This window comes from Eumetopias jubatus, unplaced genomic scaffold (assembly GCF_037043125.1).
Source record: "Eumetopias jubatus isolate StellerSeaLion01/CBP00866 unplaced genomic scaffold, mEumJub1_p1.0 scaffold_8, whole genome shotgun sequence".
Classification (NCBI taxonomy): domain Eukaryota; kingdom Metazoa; phylum Chordata; class Mammalia; order Carnivora; family Otariidae; genus Eumetopias; species Eumetopias jubatus.
In genome coordinates, this window is record NW_028274814.1 from 24,257,794 (window position 1) to 24,271,940 (window position 14,147).

Sequence of the window (14,147 nt, forward strand, 5' to 3'; positions counted from 1 at the left end):
GAACCCTCATACATCGCTGGTGAGAATGTAAAATGGTGCAGCTGCTGGGGAAACGGTCTGGTGATTCCTTGATAGGTTACACACAGCATTACCATATTACTCAGGAATTTCCCCTCTTAGGTACAGACCCCAAAATGTTTAAAACAAGTGTTTGAACAAAAAATTGTACACGGATGTTCATAGCAGCACTACTCACAACAGCCAAAAGGTGGAAACAACCCATATGCCTACGAACTCAAAAATGGATAAGCAAATTGTGGTCTATCCGAGGAAATATTATTCAGCCTTTAAAAAAGGAATGACGTGGGCGCCTGGGTGGCTCAGTTGGTTAAGCGACTGCCTTCGGCTCAGGTCTTGATCCTGGAGTCCCAGGATCGAGTCCCACATCGGGCTCCCTGCTCAGCGGGGAGTCTGCTTCTCCCTCTGACCCTCTTCCCTCTCGTGCTCTCTCATTCTCTCTCTCTCAAATAAATAAATCTTAAAAAAAAAAAAAAAAAGGAATGAAGTGGGGCACCTGGGTGGCTCAGTCGGTTAAGCGTCTGCCTCCGGCTCAAGTCATGATCCCGGGGTCCTAGGATGGATCGAGCCCTGGGTCAGGCTCCCTGCTCAGTGGGGAGTCTGCTTCTCCCTCTGCCTCTGCCCCGCCACCCTGTTTTTGTGCTCTCGCACTCTCTCTTTCTGTCTCAAATAAATAAAATCTTTCAAAATAAATAATAAAAAAGGAATGAAGTACTGATGCATGCTGTCACATGGATGAATCTTGAAAGCATTGCTAAGTGAAAGAAGCCAGCCACAAAGGACCACATGCTACATGATTCCATTTACATGGAAATATCCAGAACAGGGAAATCCATAGAGAAAGAAAGCCGACGAGTGGTTGCCAGAGGCTGGAGTGGGAGGAAATGGGGAGTGACTCCTTAATGGGAATGGGGTTTCCCTTCAGGGTGATGAAAAAGTTCTGGAACTAGATAGTGGTGATGGTTGCACAACACTGTGAATGTACTTTTTTTCCTTTTTTAACACTTTAAATATGTGCAGTTTACTGACTATACCTCAAGAAAGACATTTAAAAGAAAATAATGATGGGAAAAGATAACATCAAGCCAATATTCACAACAGCAACAATGAGAGGGTCACTTCTGGCTATATTACATCAGGCACAATAGATTTTAAGGCAAAAATCCTCATTAGTGATGAAAGTAACTGTAATAACAAAAGCTCAATTCCTATTAGACACTGTGTATCTACCAAGAGAAACTTACAGATGCACATTGTTAGATATTCACACATAAAGTTGTATGCACGAAGTCTCAGAATATTTTCTAGCTCAAATACAAGGAGATAGTGACAAATCCCCCATTTCAGTGTTATCTTTCAATGTACAGATCTTCCTTGACTTATGATAGGGTTATATCCCGATAAATCCATATTAGGTTGAAAGTGCATTTCATACACATAACCTACTGATCATCATAGCTTAGCCTGGCCTACTTTAAATGTACTCAGAACACTCATATTAGCCTACAGTTGGGCAAAATCCTTTAATACAAAAACTATTTGATAATAAAGTGTTGATTATCCCATGTAATGTACTGAATGCTGCACTTGAAGAACAGAACGGTGATGGGTGCAGAATGGTTGTCAGGATGGGTCGTCCGCCCTCATGATCGCTGGCTGCCTGGGATCTGCGGCTCACTGCCCAGCATCCAAGAAAGGACTGACCACACGTCGCTAGCCCGGGACAAGATCCAACTTCAAAATCCCAAGTACGGTTTCTACTAAATGCATACCACTTTCACACCATTGTAAAGTCTAAAAATCATTAAGTGGGGAATGATCTGTACCTCTCTCAATTATTGACAGGTTAAGTAGGCACAAAGTTAGGAAGAATTCAATTAATACGTTTCATTTAATGGATATCTGCAGACCTCTACAGAAAAAAATTAAACACTCTCAAGCACGTAGAATGTGAATGTACTTAATGCTACTGATTTGTACACTCTAAAATGATAAATTTGATGTTATATATATTTAACTACAATTTAAAAAAAATAAGGAGATTCAAGTCTTCACAGTGCTAGGATCTTTGGAAATATCCAGTCTGAAGATATGCATTCATAAAGCACGACTGCATCTCTCTCCAACAAGGTGGAATGTTCTGCCCTACACATTCCTTTGCTACCAAGCTTGCTGCACGGATTATAAACCCAGCACCTACTTTCTTAAAATAGGTTTCAGTATTAATGCTGTGAGTCTAGAAGGGGACAAGGTCAGCACTGTGGCTCTCCACAGACGGAGGCTACTACCAGTGATTCCACGATACTGAGCCTGCTGTGTCAGTGTGGACAGAGGCTTCTCTGCAATGGCCAACAGATGCATTCAAAGATTCGAGAGGCATGGACGTTGCTGCCGTGTGTCAGAGGCAGGGTGGCAGGACACATCCTTCCCTAGAGCATGCAGGCAGCTATGAAGCAGCACTCCCACCAATGGAAACTGAAATGCAAGCTGCCCTTCGGCAAAGCAGAGAGCTCAAGTTCTGGGATGCTCCTAGGATTCCCTGGCCCCTACCCCCGAATGGCCTCCGTGTCCCTGGCGGCTGTCCCACAAACATGTAGATAAGATGCACTTGAACTTTTGTTCCAGAGGCTCCCCTGCTCTTAGCTCTGCTCCACCCAAACCTTTCACCTCTCTCTCCCTTCAGGCTTCAAGGCTCCACTCTACCTCATGTAGTTAGTTATTTGAGATGATCTTTAGAATCAACACAGGGTGCCAACCATAGACTCCTTAGGTGTCTGAGAACTTTGGAACTGGGGCCAGGTGTATCTTCAGCTCCTGATGAAGGCTTACTTGATCTGGATTTTAATCAGTTTGGGCCATATGGCTGTTACCTAGATATGCTTGTGTGCCCAAAGACGAACTCAGTACTCAGCATGGTGTAGGTGGTCAGTCTTCAAATATCGCTGAATGAATTAAAGAGCACTCGGTGTCTGCACTTAAGGGCATCATCATGCCTGACCCACTCAAATTGTTTTAAAAGCCTCTCTCATCTTTCCAGCCTTCTCTAAATTATTACTAGCCAATGTTACTCCAATTTTTGCCTTCCTGATTTTTAGTAATGGAGAAAATGTGTTGCTTTTAGATTATCAGCGTCCAAAATTTTCAAAGAAAAGCTCATCTGAAATGCTGTTACCAAAGAACCTATCCAGTCACTTAGAAGTGGCTATTATTGGCCTGGGCAAGAAAATACACAAGATTCCATACATACACTGTCAAGTTTGCCAAAAGAGATTTTAGACAACTTCCGTCCTTCCCACCCAATCCCAGGTAAACAGGGCATTTGTTTGTATTTCCACATTGGCCTCACCAACGAAAATACCTCCTCCACCTAGAAAAACAATCTGTAACATTCAGGCATGGAACTCGGAGGGCTAACTTTTTAGTACATGCTCGAGCCCTATGTATGCAGTGCTTTTAAAAAAATAAAGTAGAAAAGCATCTTTAATAAACACTTCTCCTGTGAGCATCTTTCTCAAGTTTACACTTACACCTGGCTTGGTATTTCTGTTTCTTTCAGAAATACAGATTTAAAAAAAAAGTTCTCCATTAAAATTAGAGCCAGAAGGAACTTTTCTTCCTATGGTCTCCCTGCAACAGACCTGAAAGTTTGTTTTACTCTGTTTGGGAGGGTGGCCGGGGCGCGGGGGTAAGGCACAAAAATAACTCCTTTCCTTTACTCACTGTAAGTTTTCTGCTCTGTATCAACTATCCTGCCTGGCAAAGAGTTAAGAATTTTCTGAGGTTAGTTCCTGCGGTTTAAAAAAAAAAAAAAGATTAGATGCTTAAATTTAGACTCCGTAAAACAATACTGGGAAACTTTCAAAGCCTTGGAGAAATACTGGAGTTTATTGTATTGCCTTTTGTTAAACTGCATCACATCGCGTCACATTTTCTTCTCTTTTTTTAAATCCCTCCCGGATCCTACGCATTCCCACTTGATTCAGCTACCTGCTGGCGATGGGGGTTGGAAGAGCGGGGGTGGGGACCCAAATCTAGTGGTCACTTTGCACCCAAGTTTAACAGGTGGCTTTGGCTACCTCCCGTCAATATGAGAGGCTCCCACCCTCCCGTCCACAACGTGAGGGGCAGAGCTCCCGGGAGTTCGAGGGCCGCGGCGGCGAGGCCGGCGACGAGTCTCCAACGACTCCGGGGAAGGGCCGTGGGGACCGGGGAAGGGTGTGAGGGACAACCCGTAACCGCTCTGCGCCCCAAGTTAAACACGTGCCTTGGACCGCCTCGCGCCCCCCAACAGGACAACCTCGGAGCGGAAAAGCGCCACGTTCTCCCCACCTCCTCCGACCTGGGGCGCACGCGAACCCCTGCAATCCCAAAGAAGGCACTGTTTTCCCCGTAGGTGAGGCCACCGGGTCGACGACGGTCCCTCGGATTACGCGTCTTCCCTAACTTCCAGGAGGCTGGGCGAGCGATGTGGAGGAGAGTAGCGCGCAAGAAGAGATCCACGCAACCGGGGCGCCGCCAGGGAAGCGTGGGAAGTGCAGAGAGCCGGGTCACCCTTGTCTATCCGAAACCCACCCGAGCCCAAGCCTCCCTCTACAGACTCCAAACGTCGCTCCGCTCGCCGGCGTGCCCGGCGAGGCCACCGGCTGCCAGGGCGCCCGCCCGCCGCCCTGACCCAGTCGGGGATCGCAAAGTCCAAACTCACCTGGAAGGAGCCCCCGCGCCGGGGACCGCAGGTGCCCACCCGGACCGCGACCCAGAGCCCTCCGGCCGCCTGCCCGCCGGTCAGCCAGCGCGCGCGCGTCTCACCGACAGTCCCAGGCCGCCCCGCCGCGCGCTCCCCGCCGCGCGCTCCCCGCCGCGCGCTCCCCGCCGCGCGCTCCCCGCCGCGCGCTCCCCGCCGCGCGCTCCCAAGCCTGCCCTGCGCTTGCACCGCCGACGCGCGCTCCACCCCCACCCTCCCGCCCACACGCCGCGCGCCCGCTTCTGCGCGCTGCACCGCCCTGCCGCGCGCTCCCCGCCGGGGCTCTGCCCCCCAAAACACACAGCGCGCCGGCTGGGCATTTAAAGGGACAGCCGCCGCCTCCCCCCCCCCAGCACGCCGCTGCTGCCCGGAGTCCGCCTCTCGAGGGGCGGGTGGGGGTCCTCGGTCTCCGCGCGAGGTCTGAATTGGGGACCCATCGCGCCCTCTCCGAGTTACACCCGCCGCGAAGAGCAATAGGGGTCTGCGTCTGGAGCTCCGAAGGAGACTTGTTCCCCCCCTGCATCGTCGTCAGCTTTGAGAGGTTATGTTATATTTAGTGATAATAACTCCCAAGTATAGAATTTTTATTACCTTCGGAAAAGGCATTGAATGTACCCATTATTTCACGTAACCCTTAGAACAAGCCTCTGATTCTGTGCCCCGTTTTACACCGAGGGAAAACTGTGGTTCAGAGAGGCGACGAACGTCCTCCCGGAGCTTCTGACCCCATTGCTGGGTGCTATTTTCTTCTCTTCTTCATCGCCGCGGAAATGCCGACTGAGGTTAACAGCTGGTTGTGGAAGGTTCTCCTCAAGTCGTTGAGAGCTAATGGGACCAGTGTTTCCACCGGGCGGCACAGCTCCGGAAGGAGGCAGAAAGCAAGAGTTACGGGGCTTTATTAATTGTAGGGTTTGTTGGGGACTCCGCTGGCAGATATTACAAAACCTGTATTCCAAAATGCTGTGTGTGGTGTATCCCCATTGTACAGAAAACTGAGGAAGGAAGTGGTTGGCGGCAGGGCAGGGCTGAGTCACGGGCGGCGCTCAGGGCTGAGCCCCAATACCTTAGTCCTTAGCTCATTTCTTTGCCCTCCCCAGGAAGACACACCTGATTAAAGGAGAGAGACCTTTTTTCACTAATAACACACTGGCCTCATCTAACTCCCTGCATCTTTAATTAATGTTTACAAAGCACTTTAATCTACCCAACATGCTAGTTAATTAGGTAAGTACTATTACCCCCCTCTTTCTGAACCAAATCCAGGAGAGAATCAATATTATCAGTCCTTAATCCCTGATGAATAATGGGCCTAAGCTTTCTGCTGTTTATGGGTTTTTTTTTCCAAATTGTGTCCCATATTGTGTTAAATACTAATTCATTTAGCATGAAAGGGCTTACTAAAAGTCAGAGACTATTAAACACCCGCGGGTGAGAGGTAAAGTAGACAAGGATTTCAGATAAAGAAAAAGACATTTTGTCAAGTGCTTCCCAGAATTTTTTTTTCTTTTTATTATTGTGCTATTTGCTTGGTTGGGTTTTCATGATGTATAAACATATGTTTGGCTTAATCTTTAAAGTTTACTTAAAATTTCTGATTTACACATTATCTTTTGTGTAAAAATTAAATTTTACTCGGTATCTTTTCTTACCGGTGAAGAAGAGGTAAGAAGGAAGAAATTGAAGGCTGGTGGGATTGGGAAGGAAGAAGGAGAAAAGAAAAGGCAATAAAACAATCCAAAAAATCCCAAACACCACCACCACCACCAAAAAAACAGAGAACGAACAGGGAATTAAGTGAGACGGGTTTCATCCAGGTGGCTGCGGGGCCATGAGGCAGCCCCTGGCTAGCACACCCCAGAGCTTTGTGGGAATTACAAACAGGTGGACCTTCCTCTGGGCTGGGGCGCACCTAGCTAGGGCCCCACAGTGCGCGAACACAGGCTGGCTTCCGGTCCCCACTGCACCCCTGTCGAGGGACCTTTGTGCCACCGAATAACACAAAGGGACCAAAACAACAGGACGGGAAGAAAACAAGAAATGGCTGAGAGGGGTAATTGAAAAACAGTTATTCATGAAAGTACTTACATGACGTCAAGGGAGAAAAAAGGAACAAAGAAACATCTGGAGGGTCTTTGTATCTACCATTGTTATTCCTTTAAAACCCATGGAATTTACAAAATTTTACTTTATATTCACTTGAGTTTTTAATCAATGTCTTCCGAGGCTGCTCTTTGTTAAGAAAATCCTGGAAACACGTGACCCCCAAGTATGAGACAAATAATATCATGAACTTTGTGTAAATTAAAAATAAACTAAAAAAATTTAAGCTAAACGTAGGTGTATGTTTTATAAAAATAATTGCTGTAGATCATTGGCTTGAGAAACAGCAATATCTGTTTTGGCCACTAGAGGAGGCACACAGGAAAGAAGAAGGGTTAGTAATTTTCATGTTTCCTTTACTAAAAATTATAACATTGTAGGGCTGAAAGAGATATCAAAAGAAATGATTTTATTTTATGTCTCTTCCACTCAGATGTGTGATTTTGAGCTGTTTATCCTTTTTCAGACTCTTTTTTTAAAAATTTTATTTATTTATTTGAGAGAGAGAGAATGAGAGAGAGAGAGAGTACATGAGAGAGGGGAAGGTCAGAGGCTCCCTGCCGAGCAGGGAGCCCGACGCGGGACTCGATCCCGGGACTCCAGGATCATGACCTGAGCCGAAGGCAGTCGCTTAACCAACTGAGCCATCCAGGCGCCCCTCAGACTCAGTTCCTCATCTGTACAATGAGGCTACCAACATCTACCCTGGGAAGCTAAAACAAAATTATTTTAACGTTTATCTGGATAAATGGCAGTTGAGAAGAGTTAAGAAAATTGTGAAATTGGAGAAAAATATGTCAAATTGCACTGTTTTTAATTGAAACATAGTACAAGACTAGAATAATTTAAAAATATCATGATAGAATAGTAACAGATATTGAGTGATAGAGATAATAGAATGGAATCGATAATCCAGAAAAAGATAGTATTCACATAGTGTAGACTTTAAGATGTGTTGAGAGTGTTCTAAAATAAGTGAAAAAGGGACGGATTCTCAAATAGGCTTGAGAAAACAGTAATTTGAAAAAATACTCAATGTAAAGTCCTTACCTTTCACTATGTGCTAAAACAAATTTCAGATACATTAAAGATTTTTAAAACTAGGAGAAAATTTAGGGAAATATTTATGGGACATCAAGATGAGGGAAGAAAAGAAATGGAAAAATCATAGATGAAAAGACCATTAGACTCGATTACATAAAAATTTTAAATCCTGACAACTAAAAATATTGTGAACAAAATTTGAAAAGGAAAAAAGACTCTATAGAACTGTGCATAACAAATCTGACAGTTAATTTTATCCTCAATACAACACCCATAGTTGATAAGAAAACTTTGATAACTCAATGGGAAAATTACCTCAAAAAGATGGTTAGTAATTAGCTCTTTCCCTGTGTGTGTTATATATTAAAGTGTCTGAACTACCTAGTAATTGAAAAAGTAAAAATTTAAAATAATGCCTAATATGCCTATTAGAGAATATTTTCTTAAATTCTAATATTCAATACTGACAAGAATGCAATGAAATTGGAAATTTTATGTCCTACCAGTGGGAGCATAAATTGACAAAACTTTACTGGGAAGCAATTTTATAAAAATATTTCCCAGCTTTAAAAATGTTTATAAACTTTGATCCTGTAATTCCGTATCTGAGGATTCTATAGAAATAGAAACGAGCACAAAGATTTGCCATGAAGATATATACTAATCTCCTTTTTAAAATGTCAGAAAATTAGAAACAACCAAAACATCCAAAATTAGGGAGAAATAAACTATCATGCAGCTTTTTGAAATGAGGAATTTTTAATGGCCACAAGAGAATATCTAAATATATGGTTAAGGGAGGAAAAGGAACATTACAAAATTGTATATAAATTATTATTTCATGAAATATATTTCCACATACATGGAAAATGCATGTATGTATGGAAAAATTAGAAGGAAATCTGTTGAATTGATGGCAATTAATGTTTCTGGCTCTGATTATGTGATTTTTTTTTGTATTGTATATGTTCCAAATTTTCTGTTGTGACTCTATATTACTTTATACATCAACAAAAACTAGTAAATATTATATTTCTTTATGAGACAGTAAATGCCTATGTGCATAGCATTGAGCCTGGCTTCTATCAAACATTCAATAAATATTTGATAGACAACAGGAGGAAAAGAAAGACATTGATGCACTTCAAGGATGATTTCCTAGTGAAGTTTCTCAATTAAAAAAAATAATTTAAAAAATAAATAATTATTCTACTTCTGCAGATGAAAATTTATGACCTGGAGGTCTTTTTGGTGACACATTTAGAGGAAGGCTAGAAAAAATGTAGTGGAAATGGTTTCGTACTTCCCGAAAGCAAGTAGATGATGTCTGTATTCCAAGGCAGTATTTTGAAGGAGAAACGTGTGGAAGAAACAATTATGGAAGAAAACAGTAAACAAGTTACTCCTACGATTTAATGGTAAGCATTCTGAAAGACAAGCAAGTCTCCAGAAGATCCCTGGTGAACAACAGTGCTGCTCAGGCAAGCGTTAGGACCTGCCCATGAATGAGGTCTAAGCAGGGAAAGAGGATGTATGCCGCCCATTCATCCTTCATCCGAAAATTCCTTGCGGTCCCTTCCGTGGCAAGTGCACAGTGGTAAGGCCTAGGAAATGTAACAGGGAAGGGCATAGATAAACCCCCTGCCTACAAGGAATTTATAGTCTAGGAGGGCTTGGAGAGACACAGACAAGACTCAGGTGATAAAATGGTTAATCACTAACAGTCTGTTAATCCACAGGTGATTCTGTAAATAAAAACAACAGTGAGCTGAACTCATTTCCCCCCAGAGATAAGCCTGAGGCATAACTGGTGGTTAAAATTTGACTGAGGACAGCTCGTTTTGCTGCTGCTGATCTGTGCCCGGCTCGTTTTCAGTTTACAGGTGGAGGACGCAAAGCCGACGGGGTTTGGAAATGGCTTGAGTCTGAGGAGACTGGGGGTAGGGCAGCTGCTGAGGGAAGGACTTTTCAAGGAGAGTCTTAGGAGGTCTCCAGTGCAGGCTGTCTGGTAACCCTCACCCTCCTCCCACCAAACCTTCACTAACTCCCCGCTTCCTCCTGAGTGCTTTTGGTGTCAGTAGATTTGAATACGGGCCGACACCAGCCTCAGGTGAGTGTCAGGTCAGAGCAGGACTTAGCGAGACTCAGTCCAGTTTGTGTCCCAGACAGAGCAGGTACCACCTTTGGAAGGACAGATGAGTATGGTGGGTGGAGTACTGTGTACGTGGATTTTGTTCCCTGTCAGCTACGCTGAACTTTCGTAAGCCCATTTCTGGTCAAATATTTCATTATACCAGATTTCTAAGTTTGAGGGCTGGACTTCTTAAAATACAATTCCACTGTGACTCAAGTAGAACTTCCTCCTTGATCTGACCCTGAACTTGAGGATGTGAATTCCCTGAATTGTGAGAGAGCTCTTTCCTAGTGTTGCAGTCAGGGTGAAGATGAAGGAATCACCCAGCAGGATATGTGACCACTTAGTGGGGCTGCAGAGTCCTGGTCTGGCCACCAGCTTTACAGACCTGGGCATTTTCAGGCTCTCAGGCACGGCGTCCCCATTGTGTTTCCAAGTTGCAGTATTGGTGAAGGGAGAGTGGGGGAGGCTGGGGGAAACCTTACCGGCCACCCTTTGATAAGCTGAAAATATTTTATTTCAATTTCCAGATTTTCAAATAGGATTAAAAACAAAAAAACAAAAACTCTTCCTATGGAGAATCACAACAGGAAAAGAAAAGGGAAATCGTACTACATGCTACCATTCACCGTGAGTAATGAAATGTTGTGGGATGTGTTTCCTGTTGTCCTCAAATTGCCACTGAGGGGTGACAGTACTCACCACCTCCTGCATTCCAAATTCAAGACATCCCCAGGAATCAACCAAGAACGATCTCCTCAGGATTTACTGACAGTCAACAAGTCCAAACTGGCCCCACCACCAACACCCCCACTTCCAAACTAAGAAGAGGCTTGAGGGTCCTAAGCTTTGTGGGGGCGCAGTTAGTATTCATGGTGGGAGGCTGTTCTCTGCCCTCTGTCGGGGAGGGGAGGGGAGATATATTCCTTTTGTATCCACCCAAGGCAGTCTTTCCTCTAATTATCTCCAAGTCAACTAATTAGGGACTTCACATCTGTAGAATCCCTTTTGCCACATAATGTAACGTAATCACAGTGGCGACTTCCCATCATGTTCACGGGTTCCACTGATTCTTGAGGGAAGAGGATTATGCAAGGATGGGACACCAGGAAGCTGCAGTCTTGGGGGGTGCATCTCAGAATTCTGCCTCGTACAAAGGAGAAGGGGTTCCTCTAATTCCCACAGCCAAGCATGGGGGAGAGTCCGAAGACAATCACTCATAGAGATTGGAGTTCAAGGGGCGCCTGGGTGGCTCAATCAGTAAAGCTTCTAACCCCTGGGTTCAGCTCAGGTCATGATCTCAGGGTCATGAGACTGAGCCCCCCGTCGGGCTCCACACTGAGCATGGAGCCTGCTTAAGATTCTCTCTCTCGCTCTGTCTCTCAAAAAAAAAAAAAAAAAAGATTGGAGTTCAGCAGGATGGGGATATGGACTCTTGCTAAGGTGTACACCCCACATTACCCTCAGGCCACAAGGAGCTGAGTGGGGAAAGGTCGTAGCAAGCATTTGAGGAGCATGGCACAGGACCTCTTTCCCGCTGAGATTTGGACACAGACTTGGAAGACTTGTGCCCGCTTCCAGGTGGGAGATTTCACAGGAGGGGTCACTGTACCGGGGTTTGAAGGACTGGGAAGCACAGTGAGCCTGGAAGTAAGATGGGGCAGCTCCACCCACCCCAGATCTCCAAGACCCTCAAACTGTATGGAAGGGGACCTTTCAGTTTCTGGGGCTCTACCTGAAGGAACGCAGAAATAATCTGAGAGGCAGACACGGGGTAAGCTGCCTGCCAGGGCGCCAATGAGCCAGGCAACTGAGTTTGAGATGGAAGTTTTTAAGTGCCTAGGACTAAATTTTTTTATTGTGGTAAAATATACATAACATAAAATTTATCATTTTATTTTTTAAATGTATCACTTAAATCATTGTTAAAAGTACAATTTATCGGCATTAAGTACATTCCCAGTGTTGTACAACCATCACCACTATCCATATCCAGCACCTTTTCATCTTCCCAAGCTGAAACTTTATCCCCATTAAACACTAACTCCCTATTCTGCCCTCTCCCAGCCTCTGGCAACCACCATCCTTTCTGTCTCTATAAATTTGTCTGGTCTGGGTACTTCATATACATGGAATCATACAACATTTGTCTTTTTTGTCTGGCTTCTTTCACTTAGAGTAAGTTTTCAATTTCATTCATGTTGAAACATATATTAGAAATTCCTTCCTTCTTAAGGCTGAATAATATTCCATTGTATGGATAGACCACATTTCGTTTATTTGTTCATCTGTCTATAGACACTTGTGTTGCTTCCACCTTTGGGCTATTGTGAATAAGGCTGCAGTGATCACGGGTGCACAAGTATCTGTTCAAACATCTGCTTTGAATGGTTTTGTGTATTCACCCAGAAGTGGAATTGCTGAATCATAAAGTGATTCTATGTTTGACGTTTTGAGGAACCACCATATTGCTTTCCACAGGGGCTGCGCCATGGTACATTCCCACCAGCCGTGTGTATGAGAGTTCCAGTTTCTTCACATCCTCACCAGCCCTTGTTGTTTTATGTTTGTTGTTGTTTGTAATAATTAGAACTGAATGTTAAAAACAAAAATGAGACTGGTTTAATAACTAAAACTGTTAGGGAGGTTATTAAACCAGCCAGTCTGATCCCTGATGTACTGCTGATCTGTGGGGAATGGGAATTTCACAGAGAACAGTTGGGGGCAGATACTGACAGCAATAAAATTGATTCACGCTTATGCCCCAACACATTGAGACTCCTGAATAAACCAGTCATAGGAACAAAGAAATAGGTGAAAAATATCTCCCCCACCTTGGCTTTTTTAAATTTTTTATTTTTATTTTTTTTAATTAATTAATTAATTTTTTTAGTTGACAGAGAGAGACACAGCGAGAGAGGGAACACAAGCAGGGGGAGTGGGAGAGGGAGAAGCAGGCTTCCCGCTGAGCAGGGAGCCCGATGCGGGGCTCGATCCCAGGGTCCCAGGATCATGACCCGAGCCGAGGGCAGATGCTTAACAACTGAGCCACCCAGGCACCCCTTGGCTTTTTTTTTTTTAAATACGTACTAACTTTGAAAATGATTCACATAAGAATGTAACAGGATACACATATGTGTGGCCTTCATCATTTCATGTCCCATTCATTTCTTAAATCTTTACCATCTGGGTTCTAATCCCACAACTATTCCTAAGCTGTGTTCTCTTGGTTCCCACCCTGGCTTTCAATATCTGACAGTTGGGATCATCCATTAAATCGAAGTATTTTTCCCAAAGTTGAGTCATCAGCAGAGTCCACACTGCTTTCCTTGGGCAAAGATATTCATCAGCCTGACCTCACATATTACTTCTATAGCGATGACCTGAAAAACCTCCTCCTCTGGGCATTATTTGTTCCACTTAACAAGCTGAGTGTCTACTCTGGTTTCATTTGGGAACCTTGTTTTAAATTGTGCGCCAGGCATCTCATTCATTAAATTCATTCACCATCCATCACCCTATCTTGGTTGTGAAAGGCCAACCTCCCGCCTTAGACTGCTTGAGATGGGAGAAGTATAGATGCACACACACAGCTAAATCATTCTGCCTGATATGAAAAAAGGAGTAATCCACTGGCATCTCAAGGAAATCAGGATCCTAAAGGAGGAAATGGAAGGGTCAAGAGGGGTGGGAAACAGGGAGAGCTAGCTAACGACATGATGGAAGAGCAGGGCCTGTGGAGAGACACAGACATAGAATGTTCTGTATGTAGGAATGACGGGACTTTGGGAGAGCAATGTCTGACAGTGAAGTTTGACGTGTTTGCTAATTGTGTGGCATTCCCTCTGCTACCCCCAAACCTCCTAACACCAGTGGTTCTTTGGGGGGAATGAAAAGGGTCATAGCTCATGATTTTCAGGAAAGCAAAGAGAAGTAAAATGGAGCTGGGTGTAATGGTTTGGATTCAGAGGTCAGCAGAGATGTGGGTAAGAAAGCAAAGCCCCATGCCATTGAATATGTTTAGAGAAATAGAGGAAGGTATTCTAGACTCTGCCATTATGGCAACCTAAGTCATTAATTTGGATATTAAGTAAAACCGTGACCTTAAGA

General features: G+C 44.3%; 1 protein-coding gene across 2 annotated transcripts in view; it reads right to left on the bottom strand.

The window, feature by feature from the left end:
- PROSER2 (proline and serine rich 2) overlaps window positions 1-5,714 on the bottom strand; it is a 45,932-nt gene extending 40,218 nt beyond the window's left edge. The window contains exon 1 of one of the 2 annotated variants that reach the window (XM_028114717.2): window positions 5,351-5,714. In XM_028114717.2, coding sequence (XP_027970518.2) covers window positions 5,351-5,365 — 15 coding nt within the window. In that variant the 5' untranslated portion in view covers window positions 5,366-5,714. Of the gene's footprint in view, window positions 1-4,720; window positions 4,801-5,350 lie in introns of those variants that run through there. The other variant, XM_028114718.2, reaches the window with a different exon arrangement.
- Window positions 5,715-14,147: the final 8,433 nt, after the last annotated feature.